Source organism: Ovis canadensis, chromosome 1 (genome assembly GCF_042477335.2).
Source record: "Ovis canadensis isolate MfBH-ARS-UI-01 breed Bighorn chromosome 1, ARS-UI_OviCan_v2, whole genome shotgun sequence".
NCBI classification, from domain to species: Eukaryota; Metazoa; Chordata; class Mammalia; order Artiodactyla; family Bovidae; genus Ovis; species Ovis canadensis.
Genome location: NC_091245.1, coordinates 266,258,392 through 266,274,785, shown reverse-complemented (window position 1 = coordinate 266,274,785; position 16,394 = coordinate 266,258,392). Strand labels below are relative to the sequence as shown.

At 47.4% G+C, this 16,394-nt stretch overlaps 1 protein-coding gene across 2 annotated transcripts; it reads right to left on the bottom strand.

Moving 5' to 3' along the window:
- Positions 1-2,944: 2,944 nt before the first annotated feature.
- On the bottom strand, positions 2,945-15,720 carry NDUFV3 (NADH:ubiquinone oxidoreductase subunit V3). 2 transcript variants are annotated; one of them, XM_069581764.1, is made up of 5 exons: positions 15,627-15,720; positions 14,470-14,889; positions 12,280-12,400; positions 5,749-6,843; positions 2,945-3,524 (listed from the first exon to the last, which is right to left on the bottom strand). In XM_069581764.1, exons 2-5 carry the CDS (start codon positions 14,674-14,676, stop codon positions 3,364-3,366), a joined length of 1,584 nt encoding a protein of 527 aa, XP_069437865.1. In that variant the 5' UTR covers positions 14,677-14,889; positions 15,627-15,720; the 3' UTR covers positions 2,945-3,363. The 2 variants fall into 2 exon arrangements, with proteins under 2 accessions (XP_069437865.1, XP_070148475.1); XM_070292374.1 differs by lacking the exon at positions 5,749-6,843 and having other exon boundaries at positions 15,627-15,710.
- Positions 15,721-16,394: the final 674 nt, after the last annotated feature.

The following is a 16,394-nucleotide window of genomic DNA, read 5'->3' as shown; positions in this document are numbered from 1 at the left end:
CCAAAGGGGTGTCACTTCGGCTGTTAAATGTTTTACCTCTTGGTCTTTGTTTCAGATCCCTTCTAGAAGAAAGCCCACAGGAGGGCAGAGGGAAGGAGGCAAGGAGAGAAAGCAGTAGAACCGGGTGCCAAGCACCTGAAGCAAACTAGTTTAACCCACCCTTCACTGAATTAAATGGCCTGTGGCTGCCCCATAACACTGGGGTATTAAAACTGTGGCTCTCAGACAAACCCGCTCTCTGCCTCTTTTTGTAAGGCCCACGCCAAGAATGGTTTGTTTTTTAACATCTTCAAAGAGTTGAAAAATGACAGCCACACTGACGGTATGTGGCAAAGTCGAAAATATTTACTATCTGGCCCACTTATGGAAAAACTCTTCCCACGCTCCCCATAAGGTTTAGGAGCGATTTGGTTTGCGTGGTTTCTACCTCACACAGCCTTCCTGCAGGCTGTAGTGCAGTCATGTTGGCAGTCATTTTACAAGCCTTTGCCTGCATTCTACACCCAAGCTACAGGACCATGGTCAGACTGCGCTGGGGGCTAGCCACTCCCAACAACCTTGGGTTGGAGGAGGAGAACAGAAACCATCAAAACACAGAGCCCAGGCTTGGAAGCAGGATCCGGAAAGCTGGGCTTGGAAGCAGGATCAGGAAAGCCACAGGATAATCTGCTGGGTTTCTGTTATTAACCAGCTGCCAGTGAGCATCAGAGCCAGAACCCACAATGAGCAGGTCTCCGTACAGCATCCTGCAGTCCCGGGGTGTGTGTCATAGCAGGTTTAAGAGAACCAGCGTCCAGGAAGATGCCAGTGTTCAGATGACGTGACATGAAAACCACAAAAAAGAGGGAAACCTTGTTGAACTCAAACGTATTAAGTCAACTTAAAAGTCTCACAGAAATGAAAGCAATACACACGTTCATGAATCACTTGTGATTCATTAGCTCAGTTTCTGGAAATCCCTCTTCAGGAAACAGAAAATACAAAATGAGTTACATGCACACAGACGTTCTGGTAGCACTCTTTTTTAAAAAGAGAACATGGGAAATTACACAAACTCAACGAGCTGTGCTTGGTGGGTAGCTGTGGCTGTAGTGCCCAGATGAAGGTTCTGGGGTCTGAATGCTGGTGCTATTTATCGTGGCTCCTGAGACTTCCCAGAGGGTTAGAGCCAGGGGAATCATTATGCAGATTGAAATATATCCATACTTGTTTTGATGCAAAAAGAACTACAACTGAGAAGGTAACAGGCAGGAAGGCTACTGGTTCTCAAGCGTGGGAAACAGACTGCAAGTGTCAGACTTTTTTTCCTTCTGTATACAAAATTAAAAGGTTTCTTTTAAAACTCTATTGTCATGATGACAACTGGTTCCACCAGAACTTTTCTCAAGCCTTGAGCTAACCAATGCATTTTTCTTATGGAAATGTTTTTCTTAAGCTATGTTAATGAACTATGTATCTACCTTAGACTGTCTTTCTTCAAGTCGGTTCTGCCTAAGACTCAGAACCGATAATGGCTCAACAAACCAGTATGTTTTACTCATGGAAATGTTCTTAGCCTGTATTAATGAGACTATGTACTTGCTTGGAAATTTGCCTTTCTTCAAGATTCATGTCAATTGTTTTATGGCCTGGGATGACTCACCTTGTGCCAGTGTTATCTCAAAATGCAGATTGTGGGTGAGGGGCCTGGTGCCACTCTGAGTTTTGAGTCATTTCCTTTCTCCAATTAGCAGCCTGCTGATGGGTGTATAGCTTCTTGCTGAAAACTAGCAGGAGGGCACTCTTCCTGCCCCTTCTGATGTCTATGTCAGAGCTTTCTCCATCTCTTTTATATTTTAATAAAACTTTCTTACACAAAAGCTCTGAGCGATCAAGCCTCGTCACTGGTCCCGGATTGAATTTCTCTCCTCTGGAGGCCAAGAATCCCAGCGTCTTTCATGGCTCAGCAGCAACCTTTCACAACTCTCTGTGGTACTAACAGCCCAGGGAAGTGCACTCTGGCATCAGAGACCATGGCCCTTCACACGCCTCCACACATCACAGGGGCTCCATGGGCCACAGTGTAAGAAGCTACTAAATGAAAACAACCAACCAACCAACCAACCCAGGATAGAAAGCTGCGTGTACATCATATGGTCGCAGCACTGGGAAACCTGTTGTGTTAACCGTGGTCGGGTGAGCAGAGATTTCGGGTAATCTATGTTCCACTTGCTTTCTTTTGGTAATGGGTCTCAGTACTCTTATACTGAAAAATGTGATTAGAGAACTTTGTTGAGTTGCTAAGCCTCCGGGGCGGTAATGAAATCTGAGACAGATGATCACAATACTAGCTTTTCAACCCCATGTTTTCAGTCTTGGTATCCTTACTTGGACTCATTTTAAGAAAAGCAGGATTATAGAAATGTGAGTCAGAAGTTATAACACACTGTACTGTTTGTTGTAAACTGACCAGAGGCCAAGAACCAGAACTGAAATGAACTAAGGTCACAAGCCTGGGCACAGAAGCAAGCAAGGAAGGATGAGAACAGGCAAACCAGGAAACGTCCCGGTGTGGGGACAGGCACTCTGCTGCAGGGGGACGCGGGGCCCAAGCAGGCGGACACAGCCTCTTCTCTCAGCAACTATCTCAGCTGGATCTGTGACTTCTCAGAGTCCCCATGGGGCCTGGGGACACACAGAGGGACAGACAGACACCAAGGCACACACAGAGCCTGCTCTCACTTGCACGCTCCCCGGCCTGGGTTATGTTACCCTGAGGGATGGGAAATCACCGGGCTGTCCCAGAAACCCTCCGTGGACAGATAAGCTTATTTTGCCGGCCACCCGGAACAAAGCTGCTGGACCTGGTGTACCACTTTCGCCTGTCTGTAATCCCAGCGCTATGCAACTCCCCAAGTCTACATCACATACCTAATGCAATGGAACAAAAGAATTCAGATCCATCTGATCATAAAATGCCATAATTTATTATAATTTCTCTGCAGTGGTTAGTTAAAATGTATACAACTCCTATATCTGATTCATCAAGAACTAGGTCTTATCAGAAGGCCCTGCTACACTCATAGACTCCACACTGGTGAACCAGAGAACACCAAGCTGACCGGGGCTCAGCACAGTGGAACCACGCAGAGGGAAGGCACCTCCGACTCTCTACTTGCGTGGATCTGTCCACTGAGCCATACTCTGTCGTTAGAGAGAAATCCGCGCACCAGATGTCTCTAAACACATGGAGACGGAACCATCAGAGGAGTGCTGCTAATTCACTGCTCGCTAGGATTCTACACGCCGGGTCTCATGACTGCCGAGACGATTGCAGGCAAGAATGCAGACAGACACGGAAAGGGTAACCTTTAAACTGGGCTCTCAGTGGCGGGGGGACTCCCGTCCTGAAGAGGGCTGGGGCATCCTGAACTTGGAGAGGTCCAGGTTTAGGTCTAAGAAGGTGTATGTGCTGTAGTCATGATGCTGGAGGTTCTTGTAGGTGGTGTTGTCAAATGGCTCAGTGGGAGCGGCTGAGGCAGGCTCTGCGGGGAAACACAACACGGTGTAAACAGGAGCTTCTGAATGGGTCAGCTCACTCTCTCTCACACACACACACCAAGCATTCTTCATAAACCCCACATGTAATAAATGCATTGTCTACCTAGAAAAGAAAAGCCCAGAAAGCAACAGTATCTTCAAAAGCAAAAGAAAGAAACTCGACGAAAATTTACACTAATCATCTAAGAGGTGGAATAGCTTTTATAATGCCTTTACATCTTACTTTCTGTATACCTCTTACTTTGTGTAGACACTGGACTTCTCAGAATTTTGAAAATGCCAAGAACAGTTATGGAGGGACGTGCAGGTCATTTAAAGATGCAGAAAAAAAAAGCAGATCCATTAAAATCTAACAGCAATAAAACATTTACAGAAGAAAAAGTTTTAAGTGGCAAATAAGTGAGACTTCTAAGTCTCCAAATACAAGAAAATCAAATAAAGTCCAATGTTTTTAATGATAACACAGTTGAGGGGAACTGGAAATGAGATGTGGAACTTTTGTTGTTTAACTTTTCCAAAAAGAAGTTGGTAAACTTTAGATTCAGACTTAAAAAATACTTAGTCTTCTCTCTCTATGTGGAAGAAAGAAGAATTAGAACCCACACCTACACAATTAGTGATCTTAATACCACGTGTGTGGATGAAGCAAAAGACACCCCACTTCCCTGTGATGTGCCCTGAGACACGAGGATGGCACGAGGGAGCGGGCGTGGGTGACGGCTGATGCCGGACAGGGTCTCACGGGCCTGCAACTACTGTTGTCCAGACTCCGTTCACTTCTACTCATGCTGCAAAAGAGTAGCTGCAGTTTCCCACTATTTGAATTCACACCAAAATTCTCATTTTCACACCAGAATGTTTTTCATGTTCTTGGTTGTGTTAAAATAAACGATGTCTTATTTAGAGAACTGATCTCTTTCCTGTCTCAACAAGCAAGGTATCTTCTCGTGGGGACTGCTCAGGCAGGTGCGTCCTCACAGTCCGTGTGTGTGTGGGGGGTGCTGACAGAAGGGAATCGAACCCCCGCCCCTCCCCGGCAGGACAGGAGCTCGGTGGCTGGGTTGGGCGAGCTACAGCTCACCCCCTGCAGACACCGCCCTGAAAGTCAGCTGCACTCCGCGCAGCGTCTTCAGCCTCCAAAGGGCAAAGAGAATGTTGGAAAAAATAACACAATCATCAAAAATTAGTCAAATTGTTTTCAGAAAGATCTGCAATCTGAAAACTCCCAATTCTGTGTCACCCTGAAGGTTTGGCAAGTCTAGAGCAGAGTGACTGCGACAGCAGCAGGAGAGCAGTTTTGGGGTCAGGGGGAGGCTGGCGGGCGCTGGTTGCAGCTTCATATGTTCACGAAAGAGGGAGAAAAGGGGAGGGAAGAAAACACACAATACTGTAACACAGGGAGCGACACAATAATTCCAGGTAGTGCACACTAGCCTAGGAGAGGCTTTAAACAGAAAGGAGCGCAGACAGGAAGAAGCGGGGTTTGTTAGTGACGGGTGCATTTCAAGAGCCACGGATCCTGAAACTAGAGACCTGCTTTCCCATTTTGCTGTGGTCCTCCTCAAGCATACTGCATTTTAAGAAGTTCGATGCACAGGAAAGTGGTAAAATAAGGGGAATAAACAGTTTCCCTTTAAAAATTTAGGGGAGCAAAAAAGCCCTTCATAAAAACTCGGTACAGAAAAACAAAGCAGCCTGCTGTGCTCTTCAGGTGGATCAGAGGAAACGTTCAGGGACTTAAAGTCCAGCTTCAATCCCTAAAGTGAGCTTTTCCCTTAGGCATAAAGACGCTAAACACAAAGGCCAGTTCAGCTCACCTGAAGGCCATTTCTCTAAGCGTAAGCACCGCTCCTTACCGGGGGAGTTTAACAGAACCCTCCCACCACCCCTCCCTCAATGAGGTGCCCTGCAGGTTCAACACCCTCCAAAGTTCAGAATGAAGATGTTCAACTGCCTGTTCTACTGGTTAGGAAACACTTAGAAGCACCAAGGGCAAACTTTTTCATTGTGAAATAAATCTGAAATGTTTCAGGAATTTCTACCCATAACTAACATATACCCCCCAGCTTATCTGAGACAGTGCTACAGGCCACAGGTCTACTGGGAACCTGATCGAGTGTGACACTTCTTTTCATCGCACCGTTCTTCAGAGCCTGACCTCCCCACCCAAAGGACAGAAAGAGCTCTGAACCCCAAGGCAAGGTGTACCCTGTGTGTGGTCCTGGCCTTCCACCTGAGCGGCCGAGTCCTCCATGATCCCGCCCTTCTCCTCAAGCTTCAGGACTGCGGGCTTTTCGTCCAGAACATCTTTATTCTGAACAGGGGCTGGCTTCAAATTTTGCATGGGCAGCTGATCTTCCAAAATCTCTTCCTCAGCCTTCAAGATTCCTTCTGCTGCCTGCTTTTCCAATTTTTCTGTTTTGAACAGGGGAAGAGCCAGCTCCCCATCTGCTTCTGGTACTTGCTTCTCCAAAAGGCTCCCTCTGGCCTCAGGAGGAGGGGCTGGCGGCTGCCCCCCGGCTCTGGTTCCTGTTGATGGGGTGGGCGCCGGGCCGTCAGCAGGATGTGTGGACAACCCCCACGTTGTACGGTCAGACAAGGCTTTTTTAACTTCAAGTGGCTTTTGGCTTTCTTTGTCTATTTTGTTTGATCTAGATATCTTCTGCGATTGTTTCTCCTTTACATTTTGCTTCATAGACTCCTCTGCGGCATGTGACTTGGGCGCTGCGGTTTTGGGTTTGGGGCCCTTTCTGTCCTCCAGGTGCTGACTGGAGGCCTTTTTTTTCTCTGCCTGGCGAGGCCTTCCTGCAGGGGTGAGGTCCAGGTGTGGCTGCTGTGACACTGTCTTTTCTTTGGCCGATATCTCAGTTTTGGGGGCCCTATCTGCAGAGGAACGTGAGGCCTCTGCTACGGGAGACCCTCCCCTGCGTTTGCTCTTCACCTGAGGACCTGCTCCTGAGCGGTCGCCCTCCTCGTCAGACTCTGAATCAGAGGAGCTGGAAGATGAAGATGAAGAAGAATCATCCGTCCCTCTCCTGCCCCACTGGGCTGCTTCTGAATCTGAACCCTGTTTTCTGAATGGAGACACGACTTTCTGAGGAAACTCTACCAAAGTCTTTCTTGACAAAAGCTTCGGAAGCCCTTGGTCTGTGTGCAGCACACTGGCATCGGGGTTAGGGCTTGCTAGCGTCCTGCTTTGGCTCACAACTGATGGGGAGGAAGCGGGTGCAGATAAGGTTTTGGACACCGCATCTGCTGTTGGGGGGGCGAGCTGCTGGCCCCTCTCCTTTGGTTCCACTACATCTAGGAAACGGCATAAAGAGGAATATTATTTTTAATATTGAGTAAAACAGTGTGAATTCATCAAGGTCACAGACATTTCATTACATTTCACCTTGTTACTGACAGTATCTTCAACATCATCATCTTACGAACTGCTCCATGGAAACCTACTTTTAAGGGAAAGCCAAGCCACACAGGAGAACAATTAAAAAAAAAAAATCGCAGATGTCTTTCTTGATAGCCGAAGATTTTTTAAGATGGGATTTTTTTTAACAATAGAAGAAGTAACAATCTTATCTCCATTTTTCACAATGAAAGCTTCCTGATGATAATTATTTTTAAAATTACTATTTCATCTCAATTTAAGGTAAATTATAAAGATATTTTCAGATGATGAAGTTTTAGAAATGCCTGATTTCTCAAATCCCTAAAGAAATTGATGCCTCTCAAATATTTTAAAAATGACCCATATTGCATGAACTTGACCTTTTAAACAAAAGAACAAAGCAAAAGTAGAGAAGAGAGTCTGGTTTGGGTCTGGGGAAACACATACATGAGTTTAAGAGCGGGGGATGGGAGGGAGGGGATACTGGGAGTCAAAGGAAGGTGCCCTGAGAGGAACGAGAGTTCTGCAAAATCATGTCCTTCAGGGGTTTCTTCTGCCAAGGAAAACTGTTCAAGACCAAAAAGGTCTACAATAACTTAGTATCACATGTGTCATTAGAAACAGTGAGTCTTAAACTGTTACAGTAAGTGATACTGTGAGTCTTAGAGGTTGTAGAGTCAACTAGGAAAGAAAACGAAGTCCCACAGAACACTCATCAGTTCCATTTCACTCAGCTGTCTCTGGTGATAAATCTTTTTTAACCATACAGATAAGAAGAAAAATATAGAACAAGTTTTTGTAAATTAAAACTACTTTTCAAGTCTAAAGCAAAATTTAAAAAAATATATCGCCGATGAGCAAACTCTAAATGCATTTATTTTTCAAGTCTAGGAGACTATTTTATACTAAAAAGTATATCACTTCTTTAAAGTGGAAAAAAATGTATTTCTAACTTTACCATTTTACTGGTATCCAAAAAAAATCTCTTAATTGTTTTCTGAGATCAGGGACTATATATATATACACACACACACAGACTATATATATATATATATATATATACACACACACACACACACACATATATATACACATACATATATACATACATACGTATATACATATATATACATCAGAATGACAGAAAATGATCAAAGAAAACTGAGAAATAATCAGAAATGGGCCAGAGAGAGGTCAGTGGGCAATGTAAGAGGATATGACCGAACAGCCAGAGCCGCAGGTGAGTTTAAACCCCCTCCATGCCCTGTCGGAATCTGCAGCCGTGCACCATCCCAGAACCTGCATTCTGATAGCAGGAACAGAACAAGCACAGAGCCCCAGGATCACACTAAACATAAAATCAAGGTACACGCATGCACGTGCACTCGAACCCTCTTATTCTGTCTTTCTAAACCATACCTGAAACAGTGCAAAGGCTCTGACGAGGAATGTGTTAACACTGGCCTGCAAACCCTGCGCCTGCTCACCTCTGTCACGGATCCGCTTTTATGCTAAGCATGCATTTTCCAAGTGCAAAAAATTAACTTCTAATAAGTTTAGTTTAGATAGGCTTTCTAATTATAATACCTCACTCTTTCAAAATTTGTTATGAAGATTTTTTAAAATGTAAGTAAGTTATTAAAACATTAGACATCACCTATTGAAAGCAAAAAGAAAATCTCAAATTAAATAGTTTGTTTGAAAAAGGACACTTTGGTTTACCATATGAAATAAGAATGCTTTAAAATATCTTCTGTTCAGGCTTAGTTACTGGCAGAACCCCACAGACAGGCTAATAGCCTAAAGCCCAGTAGCACAGTTGCCTTTCAGCCGCGCTCTGCAGCGCAGGCCCAGCATCCTCTGAGACTGGGAGGGAAGCCTGCTGCGGTGACTACAGCTGCCACCAGTGGCCCCTGTCCAGGGCCGGCGGGGACATGCCTGCACTCGGCAGCGTGGGGTCCCGCTGCCTGGAGACACAGCCACGTGTATAGAACAGTGGGCTCGCTCTGAACCTAAGCATGACTTTACCTGCGCGTTTTCATGAACCTCTTGCGTTTCTAGAGACGGGACACCTGCACATTCTGACAGCGTTCTAGTGTGAGTGTGACTTTCCTTGAAAGACAATTACGCGAGCCAACAAAGCACCTAAAATAAGACCAGTCACAGAGCCACCCCTCCCAGCACGAGAGGTGGACTTTCGGGGACGGGTTCTAATCCTCAGAGACTGTCACAGCCCCAATAAATGAAGGTCTACAGAAGCAAGTCACAGCGCAGAGACAGCACTCTCCTGCGGCTCTGTGTCTCCTCTCCACTTGAATCTCCTGAATATCTTTTCTCATTGAACACGGGGGAGGGCTCGACTTTCAGCTTTTTAGTAGCGCCCTAACCAAAAACGAAGGTGACTTAGGTGTTCAAAACAGATGAGATGAGCAGCTCCACATCTTGCCAGTGGGTCACAAAACTAATTTCAGAAACAAAGGTACGTTTCAACAGGATGCGAAACAGTTTTTTGTTATACGGTAACGAAAACTTCTTTTCACATGATTTTTACTATTAAAGAAAATAGAAAAGGGCTTTTTTTGGTTTATTTTAATGAATACCCAAGAATTGATTTTTTTCCACAGGCAAGACAACACACTGCTTATAAATATAGACTGGGGATCTTACTGCTGGGGCTCAAATCAGGCTCCACTACTGATATGGTGTGACCCTCGGTGGCTCAGGAGTCTCTCCCCCCTCCACTTTCTCATCTATAACACAGGGATGTTGGTAGTACCTATTCACAGGGCTGAAGACCAGGAGGAACACAAGGAGCACTTTTAATGCTGGTCAGAATTAAGCATACCCAATCCCTACTTCCAGATTCCTCCCTTTTCAGACTGAAATGGGGACTTGAAGCAGGGAATTAGCTTTGGCTTCTCAACAGATTCTTTACAAAGTGACACAGGAGTTATTCAGTTGATGGTCTATTACTGTTGTTGCCAAATTCAGCCTAGAGATGGAATTTACTGGAACACTGAAGCCGGTGAGCCCGGTGGTTATGCAGGGGAGCATCCACGGGCAGACCCCAGGTTCTGACCTGTGTGTCCATGATGCTGGCTGCCCTCCCAGGAAGGAAGCCTGTGCTCCGAAGGGCTGCTGTCCCAGGTGGGGGAGGGCAGAGTGTGTTTACCCTGGACACAGACCCTGGACTAGACGTGACCCCAAGGCTGAGCGCTCAGGACCCCGTCAGCATTGCAGTAAGCCCCACACGAGTTTCCAAAGCTGGCCCCAGTGTATAGGCTTTGACCTGGCCATGTGCCACTGGCGGGCCAAGGCACTTCTGTATCTCAACTCACTGATCCCTGACACTTTGGAAGAAATACTGAGGACTGCACATGCTGACTTGGAAGCAGCATTTCTTTTCCTTCATGCAGGGATTGGAGTTACTTTTTAAGTTCTGCAAGACAAGTGTAAAGTGTATTAAAGACAGCACAGCTCTAAAAGCTGTCTTCCCACCTGACCGCACACACACATCACACAAGGTCATCAGTCTCACACTGACATAGCAAGACTGGCCCGCCGACCCTGCTCAGCATGGAGGGACTCAGAGGCCTGCAGGGCTTGCCATGGCCAGAGGCAGAAGCTACGTGAGCCCAAGGCCAACCCCCAGCTTGGTATGCTTTTCTCACAACCGCACCCAAAACCATCACAGGATGAAGCATTCCATTTCTGTTCACATATAGAAGCACATTTCTGAAAAAGGGGATCTTCGGGAAAAAAAAGAGACTTCATGTTGAAAATTGCTGCTGTTTAGTCTCTAAGTTATGTCCAACTCTTTTGTGGCCCCATGGATTGTGGCCCGCCAGGCTCCTCTGTTTATGGGATTTCCCAGGCAAGAATACTGGAGTGGGCTGCCATTTCTGTCTCCAGGGGATCTTCCTGACCTAGGGATTGACTCCACAGTCAAACACACATCTCCTGCATTGCAGGCGGATTCTTTACCACTGAGCCACCAGGGAAGCCCTACATTTAAGATAGCTATTTTAAAATGTGCAGATGAAAACTGAAAAAGAACATGGGCTTTAAAAACGTGGCAGGTGCAGGACAGAAAACAATCTTCCTGTTGAACTCAGGCCTCCAGTAGACGAGAGCACAGACACACAGGGAGGATACGTGTCCTTAGCCAAGATGGGTGGCATGTGAAAGGCAGCAGAAGGCTCTCTCAACAACACACCAACATTTTATAACCTACCTGTGTTTTTGTGTGCAGATGAAGAGGGGACAAAAGCATTACACACTTCCAAACACTCAAACTGAGGAAATAATATTTTGATGAAAATGAGACAAACTCAAACTATCATTCTGAACCCCGTATAGTCAAAGAGTTAACTGAGGTTTCATAAATTAAGACTAAATGCAATGGGCCTCTTAAATAGTCCCTTGGACAGTAAGGATCAAACCAGTCAATCCTGAGGGAAATCAACCCTGACTATTCATTGGAAGGACTGATGCTGAAGTTGAAGCTAGAGTACTTTGGCCACCTGATGTGAAGAGCCGACTCACTGGAAAAGACCCTGATGCTAGGAAAGACTGAGGGCAGGAGAAGGGGGTGGCAGAGGAAGAGACGGTTGGATGGCAGCACCGACTCAATGGACGTGAGTCTGAGCAAACTCCAGGAGACAGTGCAGGACAGGGAAGTCTGGTGTGCTCTAGGCCCTGGGGTCGCAGAGTCGGACTCGACTGAGTAACTGAACAACAACGGTGCTGCGTTTCCTGTTTCCCCCACAAGCATGTACTACATTGGATTCAGGGGAAACAGTCAAAACTGGCGGTAAAGTCAAAATGACTATGGGAAGAGCTAGAAGCAGATAACCACACTTCGTGAAGGGGGTCTTGATGGAATTGGAGCCTACTCCTAACTCCCTCTCCATAGTCATAAAAAGACACCTGCAGTCCCTGGCTATGACCAAGCAAAGCCTGGGAGACCACTGACGAATTCCAGAGACACTGAAAAAAGTCAGTCAGGGAGGAAAAACAGGGTGGAGGTCACAGCCACCTCACAGGAGCACGTGAGCATGGCCATCAGATACCACAGAGCCTGCATACTCTGCATCCCACTGCTACCCACTGAGTCTGACATTCAGAAAATACAGAGAACCAGTTCAGGGCTACACACTGAGTCAAAGACTATGATGTTACTGCCGTGTTTGGGTTAAAACAAGTCACCGATCTTCTGTCTGATTGTAATCTGGGCACAATTTAAAAATGAAGCATCAAATTATGTAGGTAGAAAGTTCTTTCTAATGCCTAGGAAGCTGACTTATTCACTCTGCCTTCTCTCCCACTTATGAAGACCATGAAAACCTTACTCTTTGGTGGGCTCTGCTTCTTGGGGTTCGGTGGTAATCCCTTTTCATTCTTTCCTGATTCTGCAGAGAGAGAAACTGCAGGAGCAAGTCCTCGAAACACGCCTGCTTCCAGAAGCACAGTCTGACAAAAGAATGGCACAACAACAGAAATTTTAGAGTAATACCATTTATAACCTCTATTACGGCATGAATACTATGTATTATTACAACATATAAATGCTGTGAATTCATATGGCATATTTCTAACAGTTATTATAATTTTCAGCATCTACATATATTATGGAAAGTTTGGAAAATACAAAAAAACTGCAAGCAAAAAACACCTGAGTTCAAGGACAGTCACTACTAACATTCGAGTATTTCTTCCAAAGTGACTTTCTCCTAAGCATGCTTTTTTCGTAGTCTCCAATTACCTATCAATCTACAAAACACTTGATTCTTTTCATAAAATGTTTTCCTGTGCTTAGAATATAAAGCAGAAGCACAATCTAGCCATTAAAAATGCTACTGAAGATGAAAAATAGTTGCTTCAAAACTGTCTACCACATATTGAAGGTGAACACGTCACAGAGTGTTCATTCCTCAGTAAATACTCACTAAGCCTAGTATGTGCTGGACACAGGACACAGGCACCTAGAGTGCCCACATGAAGGGGAAGCCTTTGCTTTTTCTGGTTATGACGTCAGTTCAGCTCAGTTCAGTCGCTCAGTCGGGTCTGATTTTTTGTGACCCCATGAACCACAGCACACCAGGCCTCCCTGTCGGTCACCAACTCCCAGACTCTACCTAAACCCATGTCCATTGAGTTGGTGATGCCACCCAACCATCTCATCCTCTATCAGCTCCTTCTCCTCCTGCCCTCAATCTTTCCCAGCATCAGGGTCTTTTCAAATGAGTCAGCTCTTCGCATCAGGTGGCCAAAGTACTGGAGTTGCAGCTTCAGGATCAGTTCTTCCAATGAACACCCAGGACTGATGTCCTTTAGGATAGACTGATGTCCTTTAGGATGGACTGGTTGGATCTCCTTGCAGTCCAAGGGACTCTCAAGAGTCTTCTCCAACACCACAGTTCAAAAGCATCAATTCTTCGGCGCTCAGCCTTCTTCACAGTCCAACTCTCACATCCATACATGACCACAGGAAAAACCATAGCCTTGACTAGATGGACCTTTGTTGACAAAGTAATGTCTCTGCTTTTTAATATGCTGTCTAGGTTGGTCATAACTTTCTTTCCAAGGAGTAAGCGTTTTAATTCCATGGCTGCAATCACCATCTGCAGAGATTTTGGAGTCCCCCAAAATAAAGTCTGACACTGTGTATATGTATACACGAAAGCTTGAAAAATGAACTGGGCCAAGATATGAAAAGGAAAATAGTGGCCTCTCACAACAGATGCTCCCTCCATTATCTGTATTTTGCGACGATAAGAATAGTTATTGCTTTTGTCACGAGTCACTTTTAATTTTAAATACAGTGAAGTTGACTTAGCTTTGTCCAGATGGAGAAAGTTCTTTCTCCTTTTCATTTCACAAATGAGGTAACCAACCTAAGCTGGCCTGGTGGCTCAGGTGGTAAAGTGTCTGTCTACAATGCGGGAGACCCGGGTTCGATCCCTGGGTTGGGAAGATCCCCTGGAGAAGGAAATGGCAATCCACTCCAGGACTATTGCCTGGAAAATCCCATGGACAGAGGAGCCTGGTGGGCTACAGCCCATGGGGTCGCAAAGAGTCTAGACACGACTGAGCGACTTCACTTCACTTCAAGCTGGCTTCTTAGTGGCTGCCTAGTTACCAGGTCAACCAGGTTCTTGAAAGTTCCCTCATTTTCTCTAGGGTTAAATAACAGTTAGAGACACTGTCCTCAAGGGTTCTGGCGGGGCTCCGCGCGGGACACCTGCGGCCCCTACACCTGTCCGTGGCCTGGCCGCACACCGGAGGCTCCTGGGGTTTGGGGTGCAGAGGGGGCGGTGGCCGGGGTCGCCGGGACCCTCGTCGCTCTCAGGCCTGGCTCCTGATCCCCCGTGGCCAGGTTCCCGAAACCCCACCCCAGGCCCAGCCCCCGACCCCGGAAGCGGAGTCAGTGGCATCCCCGGACGGTTGGAGGTGACCGTCAGGGCCGCAGCCTTTGCCCCGCCCTCCACGGTCTCCCGGCGCTCTGCGAGCTCCAGGCCGCCAGTCTGGCCCCTCTTTACCTTCAGCGTCCCGGGTCGTCCTTGCCGCAGCAGAAGCGAGGCCGCCATGGCTGTGACTCGGGCGGAGACAGGACGACCCTCCCGGCGGGCAGAGGTCGCACCAGACTGACGCGATGCGGTACCAGCACTGCCGCCTGAAGGCCCGCCCCTTCGTATGAAGGCGCCAATCACCGGCAGGGAAGGGGGCAAAGGCTGCTGCGCGCGCATCACCGCAGCCTCCAGGTTCCCGGCGGAGCAGCTCAAGGCCACGCTCTAGGGAGGAGCCGCCAATCACTGGCGGAGGGTTTCCGCTGACCGCGACCGCGCGGCGGGATGGGTGCTGGGACGCTAAAGTGGTCGTTGTGGGTGTCATTTCCTGTCCTAGACCGGCGTGGCCACCCTGCAGGGCAGTATCAGGTTGGACCATGGACGCTGTTTGACCTGTGAGCACCGTAGTTCCGGAGCCAAGGGGACGAGAAATGCAAGCATTAGTTTACCTGTTCATAGCCTGCGGGGCGGAGAAGGCAATGGCACCCCACTCCAGTACTCTTGCCTGGAAAATCCCATGGACGGAGGAGCCTGGTAGGCTGCAGTCCATGGGGTCGCTAAGAGTCGCACACGACTGAGCGACTTCACTTTCACTTTTCACTTTCATGCATTGGAGAGAGAAATGGCAACCCACTCCGGTGTTCTTGCCTGGAGAATCCCAGGGGCAGCAGAGCCTGGTGGGCTGCCGTCTGTAGGGTCGCGCAGAGTCGACACGACTGGGGCGACTTAGCAGTAGCAGCCTGCGGGGCAAAGACTCTCCACTTCCCACCCTCCCCTGTTAGGCATAAGCTTGGGTGAAAAGTGAAGGTGAAGTCGCTCAGTCGTGTCCGATTCTTTGCGACCCCGTGGACTGTAGCCCACCAGGCTCCTCCGTCCATGGGATTCTCCAGGCAAGAATACTGGAGTGGGTTGCCATTTCCTTCTCCAGGGGATCTTCCCGACCCAGGGATCTAACCCAGGTCTCCCGCATTGCAGGCAGACACTTTAACCTCTGAGCCACCAGGGAAGTTCTAAACTCGGGTAGGGGTAGTTACTCATTGACCGTTTCACCCTGTCGATCGTGCCTTCGCGCGTCTCTGCGGCATGCCTGGTCACTGGAAGTATCCTGTTCAAGAGGAGTGGATCCCTACCTTAGCTCCACCAGGAGAAGAGGCCCCTCCAACTTGGCTAAGGCTGGAGACTCTCATTCTGGTGGCAAGATAAATGGGTAAAACAGGTCTAACAGGAAACCCTGCCCCATTTGGTTAAAAAAAAAGAAAAGCAACCACATAGGATTAACAGAAACTGGTGACTAACAAGATTCTTGAGCTTGTCAGAGTAGCAGCTAAAGGAGGGACTTCCTTGGCTATCCAGTGGTTAGGACTGTGCCCTTCCAGTACAGGGGGTGCAGGTTCCATCCTTGGTCAGAGAACTTAGATCCCACATGTTGTGGGCATGCCCCCCCCCCGCCCCGCCTCCCCCCTAAAAAAAGGCTAACTCAAGGAGCAGCTTGCTGAAAGTTCTGCTTTTAACCTGCCTTCATTGACCAAGCTCACCTTAATTACTTTTGACTCCTTTTTGTTGTTTTTTGGTCACTAAGTTGTGTCCAACTCTTTGTGACCCCATGGACTGCAGCACTCCAGGCTTCACTGTCCGTCACTATCTCTGGAAGTTTGTTCAAATGCATGTCCACTGTCAGTGATACTATCTAACCATCTCATCCTCTGCCACCCGCTTCTCCTTTTGCCCTCAATCTAGTGGCTCAGATGGTAAAAGATCTGCCTGCAGTTCCGGAGACCTAGGTTCAATTCCTGGGTCCAGAAGATCCCCTGGAGAAGTGAATGGCAACCCACTCAGGTATTCTTGCCTGGAAAATTCCACGGACAGAGGAACCTGGTGGGCTACGGTCCATGGGATCG

Excerpts from the sequence above, each read along its gene's own strand:
- NDUFV3 (XM_069581764.1), bottom strand. The coding sequence starts at position 14,676 with ATGCGCGCGCAGCAGCCTTTGCCCCCTTCCCTGCCGGTGATTGGCGCC. Across the intron at positions 12,401-14,469 it reads GACGACCCGGGACGCTGAAG|ACTGTGCTTCTGGAAGCAGG; the intron begins GTAAAGAGGGGC and ends TTCTTTTGTCAG. Across the intron at positions 6,844-12,279 it reads GAAGCAGAGCCCACCAAAGA|ATGTAGTGGAACCAAAGGAG; the intron begins GTAAGGTTTTCA and ends GCCGTTTCCTAG.